This window comes from Heptranchias perlo, chromosome 3 (genome assembly GCF_035084215.1).
Source record: "Heptranchias perlo isolate sHepPer1 chromosome 3, sHepPer1.hap1, whole genome shotgun sequence".
NCBI lineage: Eukaryota > Metazoa > Chordata > Chondrichthyes > Hexanchiformes > Hexanchidae > Heptranchias > Heptranchias perlo.
In genome coordinates, this window is record NC_090327.1 from 45,213,131 (window position 1) to 45,231,136 (window position 18,006).

Below are 18,006 nucleotides of genomic sequence, written 5' to 3' on the forward strand. Positions count from 1 at the left end.
AGAGCAATCCAGCTAGTCCCACTCTTCCGCCCTATCCCCATGGCTCTGCAAATTTTTTCCTTTCAAGTACTTACCCAGTTCCCTTTTGAAGGCCATGATTGAATCTGCCTCCTCCACCTCCTCGGGCAGTGCATTCAAGATCCTAACCACTCGCTGTGTAAAAAAGTTTTTTCCTTATGTCACTTTTGGTTCTTTTGCCACTCACCTTAAATCTATGTCCTCTAGTTCTTGACCCTTCCACCAATAGGAACAGTTTCTCTCTCTCTTCTCTGTACTCTGTCTAGACCCTTCATGATTTTGAATACCTCTATCAAATCTTCTCGCAACCATCTCTGCTCCAAGGAGAATAACCCCAGCTTCTCCAGTCTATCCACGTAATTAAAGTCCCTCTTCCCTGAAATCATTTTAGTAAATCTCTTCTGCACCCTCTCTAAGGCCTTCACATCTTTCCTAAAGTGCGGTGCCCAGAACTGGACACACTACTCCAGTTGTGACCGAGCCAGTGTTTTATAAAGGTTCATCATGACTTCCATACTTTTGTACTCTATGCCTTTATTAATAAAGCCCAGGATCCCGTATGCTTTTGTAACCGCTTTCTCAACCTGCCCTGCCACCTTCAAAGATTTGTGCACATATACCGCCAGATCTCACTGTTCCTACACCCTTTTTAGAGTTGTGCCCTCTCCTCGTTCTTCCTACCGAAATGTATCACTTTGCATTTTTCTGCGTTAAATTTCATCTGTCACGTGTCCACCCATGCCACTAGCCTTTCTATATCCTCTTGAAGTCTATCACTATCCTCCTCACTGTTTACTACCCTTCCAAGTTTTGTGTCATCTGCAAATTTTGAAATTGTACCCTGTATCATAGAAATTTACAACATGGAAACAGGCCCTTCGGCCCAACATGTCCATGTCGCCCAGTTTATACCACTAAGCTAGTCCCAATTGCCTGCACTTGGCCCATATCCCTCTATACCCATCTTACCCATGTAACTGTCCAAATGCTTTTTAAAAGACAAAATTGTACCCGCCTCTACTACTGCCTCTGGCAGCTCGTTCCAGACACTCACCACCCTTTGAGTGAAAAAATTGCCCCTCTGGACCCTTTTGTATCTCTCCCCTCTCACCTTAAATCTATGCCCCCTCGTTATAGACTCCCCTACCTTTGGGAAAAGATTTTGACTATCTACCTTATCTATGCCCCTCATTATTTTATAGACTTCTATAAGATCACCCCTTAACCTCCTACTCTCCAGGGAAAAAAGTCTCAGTCCATCCAACCTCTCCCTATAAGTCAAACCATCAAGTCCCGGTAGCATCCTAGTAAATCTTTTCTGCACTCTTTCTAGTTTAATAATATCCTTTCTACAAGAGGGTGACCAGAACTGTATACAGTATTCCAAGTGTGGCCTAACTAATGTCTTGTACAACTTCAACAAGACATCCCAACTCCTGTATTCAATGTTCTGACCAATGAAACCAAGCATGCTGACTGCCTTCTTCACCACCCTATCCACCTGTGACTCCACTTTCAAGGAGCTATGAACCTGTACTCCTAGATCTCTTTGTTCTATAACTCTCCCCAACGCCCTACCATTAACGGAGTAGGTCCTGGCCCGATTCGATCTACTAAAATGCATCACCTCACATTTATCTAAATTAAACTCCATCTGCCATTCATCGGCCCACTGGCCCAATTTATCAAGATCCCGTTGCAATCCTAGATAACCTTCTTCACTGTCCACAATGCCACCAATCTTGGTGTCATCTGCAAACTTACTAACCATGCCTCCTAAATTCTCATCCAAATCATTAATATAAATAACAAATAACAGCGGACCCAGCACCGATCCCTGAGGCACACCGCTGGTCACAGGCCTCCAATTTGAAAAACAACGCTCGACAACCACCCTCTGTCTTCTGTCGTCAAGCCAATTTTGTATCCAATTGGCTACCTCACCTTGGATCCCGTGAGATCTAACCTTATGTAACAACCTACCACGCGGTACCTGATCAAAGGCTTTGCTAAAGTCCATGTAGACCACGTCTACTGCACAGCCCTCATCTATCTTCTTGGTTACCCCTTCAAAAAACTCAATCAAATTTGTGAGACATGATTTTCCTCTCACAAAACCATGCTGACTGTTCCTAATCAGTCCCTGCCTCTCCAAATGCCCGTAGATCCTGTCTCTCAGAATACCCTCTAACAACTTACCCACTACAGTTGTCAGGCTCACCGGTCTGTAGTTCCCAGGCTTTTCCCTGCCGCCCTTCTTAAACAAAGGCACAACATTTGCTACCCTCCAATCTTCAGGCACCTCACCTGTAGCTGTCGATGATTCAAATATCTCTGCTAGGGCACCCGCAATTTCCTCCCTGACCTCCCATAACGTCCTGGGATACATTTCATCAGGTCCCGGAGATTTATCTACCTTGATGCGCGTTAAGACTTCCAGCACCTCCCTCTCTGTAATATGTACACTCCTCAAGACATCACTATTTATTTCCCCAAGTTCCCTAACATCCATGCCTTTCTCAACCGTAAATGCCGATGAGAAATATTCATTAAGGATCTCACCCATCTCTTGTGTTTCCGGACATAGATGACCTTGTTGATCCTTAAGAGGCCCTACTCTCTCCCTAGTTACTCTTTTGCTCTTTATGTATTTGTAGAAGCTCTTTGGATTCACCTTTGCCTTATCTGCCAAAGCAATCTCATGTCCCCTTTTTGCCCTCCTGATTTCTCTCTTAACTCTACTCCGGCAATCACTATACTCTTCAAGGGATCCACTTGATCCCAGCTGCCTATGCATGTCATATGCCTCCTTCTTCTTTCTGACGAGAGCCTCAATCTCCCGAGTCATCCAAGGTTCCCTACTTCTACCAGCCTTGCCCTTCACTTTATAAGGAATGTGCTTACCCTGAACCCTGGTTAACACACTTTTGAAAGCCTCCCACTTACCAGATGCCCCTTTGCCTGCCAACAGACTCTCCCAATCAACTTCTGAAAGTTCCTGTTTAATACCATCAAAATTGGCCTTTCCCCAATTTAGAATTTTAACTTTTGGGCCAGACCTATCATTCTCCATAGCTATCTTAAAACTAATGGAATTATGATCACTGGTCCCAAAGTGATCCCTCACTAACACTTCTGTCACCTGCCCTTCCTTATTTCCCAAGAGGAGGTCAAGATTTGCCCCCTCTCTAGTCGGGCCATCCACATACTGAATGAGAAATTCCTCCTGAATACACTCAACAAATTTCTCTCCATCCAAGCCCCTAATGCTATGGCTGTCCCAGTCAATGTTGGGAAAGTTAAAGTCCCCTACTATTACCACCCTATTTTTCTTGCAGCTGTCTGTAATCTCCTTACATATTTGCTCCTCAATTTCCCGTTGACTATTTGGGGGTCTGTAGTACAATCCTATCAAAGTGATCTCTCCCTTCTTATTTTTCAGTTCTACCCATATAGACTCCGTGGGCGAACCCTCGGATATATCCTCTCTCACTACTGCCGTGATGTTCTCCCTAATCAAGAACGCAACTCCCCCTCCTCTCTTACCTCCTGCTCTATCTTTCCTATAGCATCTGTACACTGGAACACTGAGCTGCCAGTCCTGCCCCTCCCTTAGCCATGTTTCAGTAATAGCTATAACATCCCAGTCCCATGTACCCATCCATGCCCTGAGTTCATCTACCTTGCCCATCAGACTTCTTGCATTGAAATAAATGCAGTTTAATCTAGACTTCCCTTGGTCTTTGCCCTGCTTTCTCAGACCATCTGTCCGGTTATGTTTTGTACACGCTCCCTTACTGCCTTTTGTTTCTGTCACCACTTTACTTCCCACTGACTTCCTGCATCGGTTCCCATCCCCCTGCCACTTTAGTTTAAACCCTCCCCAACAGCACTAGCAAACACTCCCCCCAGGACATTGGTTCCAGTCCTGCCCAGATGCAGACCGTCCAATTTGTACTGGTCCCACCTCCCCCAGAACCGGTTCCAATGTCCCAGGAATTTGAATCCCTTCCTATTGCGCCATCTCTCAAGCCACGTATTCATCCTCGCTATCCTGTCATTCCTACTCTGACTAGCTCGTGGCACTGGTGGCAATCCTGAGATTACTACCTTTGAGGTCCTACTTTTTAGTTTAACTCCTAACTCCCTAAATTCAGCTTGTAGGACCTCATCCTGTTTTTTGCCTATATCGTTGGTACCTATGTGCACCACGACAACTGGCTGTTTACCCTACCCCTCCAGAATGCCCTGCAGCCGCTCCTAGACATCCCTGACCCTTGCACCAGGGAGGCAACATACCATCCTGGAGTCTCGGTTGCGTCCGCAGAAACGCCTGTCTATTCCCCTTACAATCGAGTCCCCTATCACTATAGCTCTGCCACTCTTTTTCCTGCCCTTCTGTGCAGCAGAGCCAGCCATGGTGCCATGAACCTGGCCGCTGCCACCTTCCCCTGGTGAGCCATCTCCCACAACAATATCCAAAACGGTATACCTGTTTGAGAGGGGGATGGCCACAGGGGACCCCTGCACTACCTGCCTGCACCTCTTACTCTGCCTGGTGGTCACCCATTCACTTCCTGCCTGTACTCCCTTTACCTGCGGTGTGACCAACTCGCTAAACGTGCTATCCACGAGTTTCTCTGCATCGCGGGTGCTCCACAGTGAGTCCACCCGCAGCTCCAGCTCCGAGATACGATTGGTCAGTAGCTGCAGGTGGACACACTTCCTGCACACATGGTCGGCAGGGACACTGGTAGTGTCCATGACTTCCCACATCTTGCAGGAGGGGCATATCACGGGTGCGAGGTCTGCTGCCATGACTTGCCTTAGCTTAGTTACCCCTTTTAAATTACGTTGAAATTAGAAAATGTTAACTATACTAGGGACCTAGGTTCACTTTAAAAAAAACACGACCTGCTATAAAAGCTGCTTAGTTTCCCAACTCTTAGTTTAAACCAATGCCCTAATTGAGAGGAAAAAAAACAGTAATACTCACCAACCAATCACTTACCTGCTGTCCTGTGACGTCACTCCTTGGTTTTCTGTTGTTTTTGACCCGTTCAGGTCCGCTGCCGCTCTGGTCTCGGGCCTCGGGCCGCCGCTCTTTATATCCCCGCTCTCGGTCTCTCTCCTCTGCTCCCATTCAGGTCCGCCGCCGCTCTGGTCTCGGGCCTCAGGCCGCCGCTCTTTATATCCCCGCTCTCGGTCTCTCTCCTCTGCTCCCGTTCAGGTCCGCCGCCGCTCTGGTCTCGGGCCTCGGGCCGCCACTCTTTATATCCCCGCTCTCGGTCTCTCTCCTCTGCTCCCGTTCAGGTCCGCCGCCTCTCGGGCCTCGGGCCGCCGCTCTTTATATCCCCGCTCTCGGTCTCTCTCCTCTGCTCCCGTTCAGGTCCGCCGCCGCTCTGGTCTCGGGCCTCGGGCCACCGCTCTTTATATCCCCGCTCTCGGTCTCTCTCCTCTGCTCCCGTTCAGGTCCGCTGCCGCTCTGGTCTCGGGCCTCGGGCCGCCGCTCTTTATATCCCCGCTTTCGGTCTCTCCCCTCTGCTCCCGTTCAGATCACTTGTACACCCAAGTCCAAGTCATTAATGTATATCAAGAAAAGCAGTGGTCCCAGCACGGACCCCTGGGGAACACCACTGTACACCTCCCTCCAGTCCGATAAACAATCTGTCACTTAGCCAATTCTGTATCCATGTTGCTACTGCCCCCTTTATTCCATGGGCTGCAATCTTGATGATAAGTCTACCATGTGGCACTTTATCAAACCCCTTTTGAAAGTCCATATACACCACATCAACTGCATTGCTATCATCTACACTCTGTTACTTCATCAAAAAACTCTATCAGGTTAGTTAAACACGATTTGCCTTTAACAAATCCTTGCTGGTTTTCCCTAATCAACCCACATTGTCCAAGTGACTGTTAATTTTGTCCTGGATTATCATTTCTATAAGTTTCCCCACCACTGAGGTTAAACTGACTGGCCTATAGTTGCTGTGTTTATCCTTACAGCCTTTTTTGAACAAGGGTGTAACATTTGCAATTCTCCAGTCCTCTGGCACCACCCCCGTATCTACAGATGTTTGGAAGATTATGGCCAGTACCTCTGCAATTTCCACCCTACCTCCCTCAGCAACCTTGGATGCATCCCATCCAGACCAGGTGACTTTCTAGTTAGTACCTCTTTATCAATTTTTAGCCCATCCAGTATCTCAACCATATCTTTCTTTACTGAGACTCTGGCAGCATCTTTTCATTTGTAAGCAGTGTAGATGAAAACATAAAATTACAAAGCGATATTGATAGATTAGGTGAATGGGCAAAATTGTGGCAAATGGAATTCGATATGGACAAATGTGAGGTCATCCACTTTGGATCAAAAAAGGATAGAACAGGGTACTTTCTAAATGGTAAAAAGTTAAAAACAGTGGATGTCCAAAGGGACTTAGGGGTTCAGGTACATAGATCATTGAAGTGTCATGAACAGGTGCAGAAAATAATCAATAAGGCTAATAGAATGCTGGCCTTTATATCTAGAGGACTAGAGTACAAGGCGGCAGAGGCTATGTTACAGCTATACAAAACCCTGATTAGACCGCACCTGGAGTACTGTGAGCAGTTCTGGGCATCGTACCTTCGGAAGGACATATTGGCCTTGAAGGGAGTGCAGCGTAGGTTTACTAGAATGATACCCGGACTTCAAGGGTTAAGTTACGAGGAGAGATTACACAAATTGGGGTTGTATTCTCTAGAGTTTCGAAGGTTAAGGGGTGATCTGATCGAAGTTTATAAGATATTAAGGGGAACAGATAGGGTGGATAGAGAGAAACTATTTCCGCTGGTTGGGGATTCTAGGAGTAGGGGGCACAGTCTAAAAATTAGAGCCAGACCTTTCAGGAGTGAGATTAGAAAACATTTCTACACACAAAGGGTTGTAGAAGTTTGGAACTCTCTTCCGCAAATGGCAATTGATACTAGCTCAATTGCTAAATTTAAATGTGAGATAGATAGATTTTTGGCAATCAAAGGTATTAAGGGATATGGGCCAAAGGCAGGTATATGGAGCTCGATCACAGATCAGCCATGATCTTATCAAATGGCGGAGCAGGCACGAGGGGCTGAATGGCCTACTCATGTTCCTATGTTCCTATCTTCTTCCTTGGTAAAGGCAGATGCAAAATACTCATTTAGTACCTCGGCCATCCCCTCTGCCTCCATGAGTAGATCTCCTTTATGGTCCCTAATCAGCCCCATCCCTCCTCTTGTTTACTGTTTTACATGCCTGTAGAAGACTTTTGGATTCCCTTTTATGTTGGCCGCTAGTCTATTCTCATACTCTCTCTTTGCTCCTCTTATTTCCTTTTTCACTTCCCCTCTGAACTTTCTATATTCTGCCTGGTTCTCACTTGTGTTATCAACCTGACATCTGTCATATGCCCCTTTTTTCCGTTTCATCTTACTCACTATCTCTTTTGATGTGGAGATGCCGGTGATGGACTGGGGTTGACAATTGTAAACAATTTTACAACACCAAGTTATAGTCCAGCAATTTTATTTTAAATTCTTTGAATTTAAAGCTTGTGAATTTAAAATAAAATTGCTGGACTATAACTTGGTGTTGTAAAATTGTTTACAACTATCTCTTTTGTCATTTAGGGAGCTCTGGCTTTAGTTGCCCTACCTTTTCTGCCTCGTGGGAATGTGCCCAGACTGTACCCAAACCATCTTCTCCTTAAAGGCCGCCCACTGTTCAATTACATTTTTGCCTGCCAGTCTTGGATTTCAATTTACCCGGGCTAGATATGTTCTCATCCTATTGAAATTGGCCCTCCTCCAATTGAGTATTTTTACTTTACTTTACTTTACTTTTACTTTAGAGTATCCTTTTCCATAGCTATTCTAAACGTTATGATACTATGATTGCTGTTGCCAAAATGCTCCCCCACTGACACTTGCTCCACTTGGCCCGCCTTATTCACTAGAACCAAGTCCAGCAATGCCTCCTTCCTCATTGGGCCGGAAGTGTACTGGTTAAGAAGTCTTCAGTAGGCTGGGCCTCGAAGTCAGCATCTGAGTCTTCAGCAGAACTGGTTTGTGATCACATTGTCCGTCAAGCTGGCACTAGTGGCGTCCTATTCCTTTACCCCCCCCCCTCCTCCCCTGCCTTAGTTCCTGCGCACTCGTGACCAACGATTCACTACGTGAAGATCACTCTTATGACCTAGCCTCTGAAGTACATATGGTGCTAATGTATGAGCTGGTGCTTGCAAGGGTCAGATCAAGTTATGCTGCATCTTCCGGAAGGCTGGCCTCCTCTTTCTCCACTGGCAGAGGTATTTCCATACTTCAGCACCTGAAATGAAAGAGAGGGATGAGGGGTAGCTTTCAGTGTGATGGGAAAGCAGAGAGAGAGAAGCGGATGTTGTAAGCATCTGCAATTTGCCATGCAGTGTGTGTAGGGTGAGATTGATGTAAGGGATAAAGAGGAAAAGGTGTGAGAAAACCCTACGCGACGTCTCCTCCAGCTAGTCGCTACAGTCATCACTCTTCCCCCCCGACTCTGATGGCCAGCATGCTTTCTTGGAGGGGGAGAAGAGGGTACGTAGACGGGCTCAGCCTCCTCTAGTGGCAGCTTCTGCCCAGGAGTTTCACACCACCTTCTCCTGCAAGAAAGAAGGGACTGTGATTATGAATGTCTTGAGATGTTTTGAGAATGTGCTGATCATTGTTGAATAGTTGGTAGGCAGTGTCAGATGTGATTTTCGAATAGTTGTGAATGGGAGGAGAGGGATGTATGGTGCAGTGATTGTAGGAGAATGAAGGGAGGAGAGTGTAGTGAGGCTGTAGCTGGTGGAGGTGTAGCAGGGAGTAGTATTCTTATCTTGACAACTCTGGTGAGGTCATTGTACTTTTTAAGGCATTGCAGCCAAGTTCTTGGAGCTAAGCTCCTGGCTTTGACTTGCTGTGCCTGCCATTTCTTCCTACTGTTGCCAGAGTTGATACCTGGAGAGCTTCCTGCTGCCTGGGGGTAAGAAGATATACTTGTTCCTGTCCACTGCCTGGAACAGTGCCTCCAAGGCAGCATAGATGAACCTAGGTCTAGGTCAGTAGATCTATCAGCTATTTTTAGCTAAAGAAGCTTCCTATAGTGTCTGTAGCCAGGGTGCAGTTTCCCTTTAATAGGTTCTGGCTGCCTTTAAGTGGTGTCTGTGAAGCTCAATATCTGACCTACCAAACAGGCGTGCAGCCAATGAGTAACATGGTTAGCGCTAGAATTACCAACCCACCAGGATTGCCCTGGAGACTCCAGGAATTAAAGACTAATCACCAGGACACTACTGCAATCAACCCAGGAGAAAAATCATAGGGACATTAAAAAAAATTGTATTATTTTATAAATTTTGTTTGAACACTTTTGTTCATTAGTTATAAAAATATTGGACATGGGGACAAAAAGGCTGTTTGACTGACCGTCAAGAATCATCCAATCAGGCAATGTAGAGACTGTTTATTTTCTAATTGCCGTGGGAAGGCTGTGCACTGCGAGTATGGACATGTTGGGTGATCAATGGCAGGAGCGTGGGGGCGGGGCAGTTGGAGGCAGGAGGTCATGTGATGACACCTCCAGGAATATGTCCAACCAGAGTTGGCAACCCTAGTTAGTGCTGACTGCATGCCTGATGCATGATAATCTACAGGCAGCACAAATATTACGTGTCGCCTGAGTTGATACCACCCCTTCCGCACCTGTTTTGGGCAAAATCGATTTTCTAGGCCTTGAATTTTCCAGATCTTTTTTACTACACAAATTGAGCTTTGTGGATTATATCTCTTGCATTTTTTCTGCTGCTTGGTGCTGCTTTTCTGCTATTCAGCACTTCCTTGATGCCACCAGTTGCCCCATGCAGCTGCAAACGCAGTGCTCAGCAGGAGCATTTCATTGGACCCACCACTTTCTCTTTCAGCTGCTGATGTTGCAACACCTCTGCGAATGCACTCCTCATCTCCACCTCCAACCAGTATGTTACTTTCCATCTTCCTGCACATCCTGAGCCTTAAAAAAAAAAAGTAAAAGTTACATATTGAGTACATCAGGAAAGGATCATGTGAAATCTGCATATATACTCTGGTAACAAAAGGACTCAGAGGGGAAGAGAGAAAAGACAGAAACAATGGGGCCAAGAATGTGTCCCCCAAACAATGGCACCAGTATTACTGCATATTGAATGCTGCATATGCATTGAGGAAAAGTAGCTGAATTCGTACTATAACGTGAGGTTGACTAATTAAAATATTTTAATACCTCCCAGCACTTCGTGCATAACGAGCTGGAAGTGCTCAGAGGTTAGCGACAGAATTGCAGTTGCCACTAACTGCTGCCCTTAAAAGTGCAGTTTTGCCTAGTGTCAAACATGGTTCAGAGTTAAAAGACCCAATTTAATAATCAGGTGTTGGAGGTACTGCTTTAGGTGGTCCTGCAGTGAAATATGGCCCTGTTTGGAAGAGAGGACGCTCTGCAATAGAGTATCGTCTGAACAGCATAGAAGAGGTTACGGAGCACACCAATGTAGTCTCACCAGTGGCCCAAATCTTGGAGCAGGCGAGGAAGTGATTTTCTGGACAGTAAGTGTGACAACATCCTTAGAAATTGACTTGCTAAGCATCTTTATTACTCTTCACTGCAAATTTCATGCACCATTATGACTGAGAATGCAGTGAACTTTATCAATTGTTCAGTGTTGCTAAATGCACAGGCATGCTAATTTTCATCCATGGCACTGTGTAATATAGCCATAGCACAGTGCTTACTAAAGCATGCGTTAAATGCAGCAATTAATGAGTTTCAAGTATAGTGCCAGCCCTGGGTTTCTTAATATTGCATGTTCATGAACTCACATAAGGTGACTCGAGTTCTGGGTACTTAAGTGGCGCATGGTTTCTCTAACATTCCTCTTTCCCACATATGTTGCTTTTATATTTGCTTGCAAGAGAAATCTGCACATAACAAGAGGAAGCCATGCAAGCAGGATGAGGGTCGTCAAAGCCGTGACCTTTGACTTCTCATGAGAGGTGTATGGAGATTATGGGCTTAGAGACCATCGAGGAAGTAGGGTAAGATGAAGTCGAGGCATCTTCTAAGCCTTTGACTAATATCTTTTGCTATTCATTCAGTGTCTCCTTATTCACTCATACTTCATTCCCTCACACACAAGCATACATTGCACCATTTCAATGTAACATATTGCAGTATCTTGCCATATGAAGCAATGTTTCAAGGGGTGTCCCCTGCAAACATTGTAAAGTATGTTGTTCCCTAAGTGGAAGAAGTGGCTGAACCCCATGTTCGGCCTCAACTGAGCACCTCGAGCGTTGGAGTGAGGTCTGTTGCAGGAGGGAGCACTTAATAAAGCACAGAGCATGAGTTGAGGAAGAGCAATTGCAAGTGCAATTGCAGGTGATGCAATCTACTGGCTGGAGGTCCAGCTCGAGGGTTTCCTCAATACAGGCACAATTACCACAACAAATGTATTGATTGGAGCTACACAGACTTTGGTCTCTAGTTTACAATAGTCTGCCTTATCTGGATTCACTCGGATGGAAATCAGATAGACAGCCATCATGCAGAGCTCAAGTATTGTGCAGCTATTTGTTCTCATACAGATCTGTAACTACATTGAGGGGTTCCCCTCAGTAGCTGGTTCGAGTGATGGAGATGTCTCAGGATGATACCACATCCATAACCTCCTGCCATCCAACTCAAATGATTACAGATGTGTCACTGAAAATACAAGCTCTGGTAGCCCATGAAAACACACAAAGACACCCAACAGCCATCCACACCACTTCCTCCTCCCACTGGAGGAACAACTTAGATAGAGTACAGTTAGGAAGTAGAAGATATGCACCATATATTTTCACTAAAGGGAAGCACGCTGAACGCACCTGCACCATACATTGTAGACTTTAATGTAAGTTTGATTGACTGTTTCCTGCCTGCCTTCTATCTTGCTGCTCAATGTTTAGGCCCCTTTTGCAATGCAAAGTTTTGCAGGATACAGTTGGCTACAAAAATCTGTAGTATTTCCCCCTGATCTGTCCAAGCATTGGAATCCTTGTTTGAGGAAGCCAAAGATGTGTTCCACTATGAATCTGGTGGAAGCATAGGCCAGTTTGCACCTCCTTAGATGCAGTAATGCATATCCTGGGTCCCTCTACAGCCATCCTTGGAGTCTTCTTGGCCCTTCAAATAATGTTGGCACGGTAATTTGTAATAGGACGAGGGAATCGTGTGAGCTGCCAAGGTATATACATAATTCTGTAATAGTTGCAGGCCACCTGTACATTCATGGAGTGGTAACCCTTTCTATTCACGATTGAAGTTGCATTGGGGATAGAGGCATCGGGGATTATGGCCACATGAGTTCAGTCAATTATGTACTGCACTTGTTCGAATCCTGCCACAGAGTAGAAGTGGAGGGCTCTTTCCTGCTGCTAGTTGTTTTCCAAATGAAAATTGATAAAGTCACCAGTCCTAGCTTGCCGTCAGTGTGGTATTAGTGACCTCCATGATAAAAGAAAGTGCACTGAAGATTGGGAGATATAACTGAGATCTCTTATGTGCTCTTGGAAAGAGCCTGCCACAGAAAATCTGAACACACCAGTAACGTTCAGTTACTGATAGAAAATCATAAGGCACATGCGTGTGATTTCCCACAATGTGGTCCCGGTGGTGAACCAACCCCATTTCATAAATTCAGCCATATATTTATTTTTGTCTTTGAACAGTGCTGTGTGACATCCACTTTATTAATGCCTTGCCCTGTCAAAATAATATAAACAATATATATTCTGATTCATCATGCTACTGGATCATCTGCTAGTATATATATATATATGTAATATGCCAACTATCTTTGAGTAGAATGATTTAATGAGGCACCACCCCTTCTTAAAATGACTGAATAAGGCACCTTCCACTCGCATAAACAAAGTTCATAATGGTTCTTTCATAATTTTATTTTTTATGAAAATATTTGGATGTCCAACCCAATTAAACTGATGTTCACCTTTCCTCACTTGAATATATGTGGTTCTGCATAAGTCATCATCCTTCTGAATCTATGACTACATGTGAGTTGAAATTCATGGCATCGAAAACAGACTTCTTAATTTCATAGGCTTCAGCCAGGAGCATCAGTAAATTGCAAGTGTTGCTGGGTATCGACCTTACTTCATTTGGTACATTGAGCAATCCTAAAATGTCATTATAAATTTGTTCCTGAAATAATTTTAGGACAATTTTGTGCCTTCATTTTATTCTCCTCATTAGTTGAAGTTGGTGTCACTCTCACGACATCAAAAGTGCATCAGTCCCTGGCTTTTAACATGGATCAGACTAAGATATTGCTAACTTGCAGTTGTTGATCACTGAATAAAGTTGGTTCTAAACATCGGCTGATGAAATTAATGCTAAAAAAGAATGTTATTGTTGAGAGCATTCAGGCTTAATTAGGGCATTCTGCAAAAGTCGCTATTCCTTTTTAATTTGTTCTTGGGATGCGGGCATCACTGCCAAGCCTGCAGTTATTGCCCATTCCTATGTGCCCTAAGAAGGCAAAATAGCAATTGCCCCTTTACAACTGAGTCAACCACATAGTGTGAGACTGGAGTTACATGTAGGCTAGACCAGGGTGGCAGGTTCTTTTCCCCAAAGGACATTAGTAAACCAGTTAAGTGTTTATGGCATTTTAGTAGTTTTAATAGCCATTTTCCTTGGTACTAGCCCACAATTTACCAGATTTATTAAATTAAAAGAGCAAAAAGTTAGACCAATAGGTCAAGGGCACCGACAGCAGTGGGACAGATGGGATTTGAACCACCAATGATGGGCCTCAGGGTTTAAAGAAATACACTTGCTGTTATCTACGAGCTGGGAGTGAGGGAAATAGATACGACAAAAATCCTATTTAATCTCCCAGTGTTTTTTTTCCTGCCTTATAGCTTTGTTTTGCTTCCAGCAACCCTGCAGATAAATGAATGATGCAGACTTTTGTAATAAGTAACCTGTGTTTAAAAACTTTGCAGACTATTTCAAGTGGATATGCACAACGGGAAACCAAGTGGAGTGATGTCCCAACATTTAGAAGCAAACAAGATCTTAAAGGACAAGAACGACCGATAGAAAGACGCCATTCTGGTCAGGGAGATGGCACAAAGAAGGGTAACTGGATTATTAATATTTCTAGACAGTATAAGCAGAATCCAAAGACTTATACAGGTGTAAAGGTTATGAAACTTACTGCAATAAATTGAGCATGCGAGTAGAACAACCCCCTTGTCAAAATTAGGGACAACTAAGGAACATTATCCTTTTAAGAACTTCGTAGGATCCACATGGTCCTCTGCCCTTTGGAAAGTTCTTCCATTTCTTGTGTTCTTCTTTGTAACTTAACTCTGCCACCTATGATTTAGCTTAGACCGAGTTAAGACAAAATGTTTTCTTCAGGTGAATGGGGTTAGAGGGCAGGGAATAATTTGACCTGGGCATGTAGATGTATCAGTCCCAATTTAAAAGTCATACACTCTGGCCTTATTTTTATCTATTTCCATTATAAAATCCTATGTCCACATTTATAATGGAAACTACCAATATAAACTTGTCATACTGTGAACGGGAAATCCATCCGACATGAGTGCAACATGGGTTGAATGAAACAGCAACCTGCCAGATGTCAACGGGCATTGTGTGATAGGGAGTCGGAGATAAGGAGAAGAGGACAGCTCAAGAAAGGACTGGTGGTCAAGAAGAGTGGAGCAGTTGATTTTCTAACAGGTGCTTGGAGATTGACCTTGGGAGTGGGAGCCTGGCCACCTGTGGCTATCAGAATATTGGGAGCCTCAGTACTTCCATTAACTTTTTTACTAGACATTCTTCTTCATTGTTTACCATTTTGTAAGTCGCTTGGCAGGGGCAACGTGAAAAACAAAAACATGTCTAAAAGGACATGTGCATTTGTTGTTTTTTAATGGCACAGAGCATCAGAAGCTGCTGGACGACACTGCAAGTTATCCCTGATCATTGCTATTTAATAACCTAGCTCACAAAATCTTTCTGTATAGGTCGGGCAGTTTGTGACCATAGTCAGGGCTCAGGAATATCATTTACTCACAGGTACCAGTTGATTGAAAAGAAACTTTCCTGATAATAGGTAGATTTTGTTCCCATGCTTTGGTAAAAGTAGAGGATCCAAAATGTCAGTGCCAATACTATCTGGATGCAGTTGGGAAGAGAGGCTTTTGTTCAGGGCAAAAGAAATGCAGTTGTTATAGGGGATTCGAAAGTCAGGGGATAGACAGGCGTTTCTGCAACCGTTGACATGAGTCCCGCATGGTGTGTTGCCTCCCTGGTGCCAGGGTAAAGGACATCACTGAGAGGGTGCAGAACATTTTGATGGGGGAAGGGGAACAGCCAGAAGCCGTGGTCCACATGGGAACCAATGACATAGGAAGGAAAAGGATCGAGGTCCTGCAGTCAGAGTTTCAGGAGCTAGGGAGGAATTAAAAAGCAGGACCTCAAAGATAGTAAGTTCTGGATTACTCCTAGTGCCATGTGCTAGTGAGTATAGGAATAGTAGGATAAGACAGGTTAATGCATGGCTGGAGCAATAGTACAAGAGGGAGGGCTTCAGATTCCTGGAGCATTGGGACCAGTTCTGGGGCAGGAGGGATCTGTTCAAGATGGATGGGTTGCACCCCAACGGAGCTGGGACCAATGTCCTTGCAGGGAGGTTAATTAGTGCTGTGGGGGAGGGTTTAAACTAATTTTGACAGGGGGATGGACACCAGGATGAAACATTAGAGAGGAGAAACAAGATGCTCAGAGGACTGAGAGGGACAAGTAGCACTAGAGTAAAGAACAGTTTATAAATAGGAGGGATTAGACAGGGGGTAAATGTGAGGCAGTCTTAAATGAAATTGGAATGCATGTTCGTAAATGCACATAGCGTGGTAAATAAGGTTGTTGAGCTGCAGGCTCAAGTCACCACGTTGGACTATGATGTAGAAAAGGGAAGGATTGGGTACTTAATATTCCTGGCTACAAGGTATTCAGGAGAGATAGGGAAACAAAGAAAGGAAGTGGGGGTGGCAGTATTGATCAAAGAAACCATTATAGCACTGGAAAGGGATGATGTAGTTGAGGGGTCAAAGACAGAATCCATTTGCTTAGAATTAAGGAACAATCAAGGAGCTATTACGCTATTGAGTGTATACTCTATAGGCCACCAAATAGTGGGAAGGAGATAGAGGAGCAAATTTGTAGGAAACTTAAAGAAAGATAAGAGTAGTGGTAATGGGAGATTTCAATTATCCCAATATAGACTGGGACAGTAACAGTGTAAAGGGCAAAGAAGGGGAAGAATTCCTGAAATGTGTTCAAGAACTTTCTGGAGCAGTACGTTTCCAGCCTGACCAGGAAAGAAACAGTGCTGGATCTAGTTCTGGGGAATGAAGTGGGGCAGGTGGAGCATGTTTCAGTAGGGGAGCATTTGGGGAACAGTGATCATAATATCATTAGATTTAGAATAGTTATGGAAAAGGTCAAGGAACAATCAAATGTGAAAATGCTTAACTGAAGAAGGGTGAGTTAAAAAGGGATCTTGCCCAGATGGATTAGAATCAAAAATTGGTAGGCAAAACAGTCATTGAACAATGGGAGGCCTTCAAGGAGGAGTTGGTTTGGGTACAGAGTAGATACATTCCTACGAGGGGGAAAGGAAGGGCATCCAAAGCTCGAGCTCCCTGGATCACTAAAGATATAGAGATTAAAATGAAACAGAAAAAGGAGGCATATGATGAATGTAAGGTTCATAGAACAGTAGAGAACCAGGCTGGATACAGAAAGGAGATCTAAAAAAGGGAATAAAAGAGGCAAAGAGTATAAGAATAGATTAGTGGCTAACATAAGAGAGAACCCAAAAGTCTTTTATAAATATATAAATAGTAAAAGGGTAGTCGAAGGAAGGGTGGGACGAATTAGGGACAAAAAAGGAGATCTTGAGGCGGAAGGCATAGCTGAGGCACTAAGTGAATACTTCGCATCCGTCTTCACTAGAGAAGAGGATGCTGCCATTGTAGCAGTAAAGGAGGAGGTAGTAACGATATTGGATAGGATAAAAATAGATGAAGAGAAAGTACTTAAAAGATTGGCAGTATTCAAAGTAGAAAAGTCACCCAGTCCAGATGGATGCATCCTAGGTTATTGAGGGAAGTAAGGGTGGAAATTGTGGAGGCTCTGGCCACAATCTTCTAATCCTCCTTAGATATGGGGATGGTGCTGAAGGATTGCAAATGTCACACCCCTGTTCAAAAAAGGGGAGAGGTATAAACCCAGCAATTACAGGCCAGTCAGCCTAACATCAGTGGTGGGGAAACTTTAACACAATAATTGGGGACAAAATTAATTGGCACTTAGAAAAATATGGGCTAATAAATGAAAGTCAGCACAGATTTGTGAAAGGAAAATCGTGTTTGACTAACTTGATTGAGTTCTTTGATGAATTAACGGAGAGGATTGATGAGGGTACTGCGGTTGATGTGTATATGGACTTTCAAAAGGCATTTGATAAAATAGCACATAATAGACTTGTTAGCAAAATTAAGGCTCATGGGATTAAGGGGACAGTGGCAGTGTGGATACGAAATTGGCTCGGGGACAGAAAGTAGAGTAGTGGTGAACGGTTGTTTTTCAGACTGAAGGGAAGTATACAGTGGAGTTCCACAGGGCTCAGAATTAGGACCACCAATTTTTTCGATATATATTAATGACCTGGACTTGGGTATAGATGGCATAATTTCAAAATTTGTAGATGACATGAAACTCAGAAATGTAGTAAACATATGGAGGATAGTAACAGTCTTCAGGAGGACAGAGACAGACTGGTGAAATGGTTAGACACGTGGCAGATGAAATTTAACGCAGAGAAGCGT

The 18,006-nt window shown here is 44.2% G+C and overlaps 1 protein-coding gene across 1 annotated transcript in view; it reads left to right on the forward strand.

Moving 5' to 3' along the window:
• Positions 1–18,006, forward strand: part of gra (granulito) — a 113,180-nt gene that overhangs the window by 51,220 nt on the left and 43,954 nt on the right. The window contains exon 5 of the mRNA XM_067975294.1: positions 14,104–14,239. Within this exon, the coding sequence (XP_067831395.1) occupies positions 14,104–14,239 (136 nt within the window). The remainder of the gene's footprint in view (positions 1–14,103; positions 14,240–18,006) is intronic.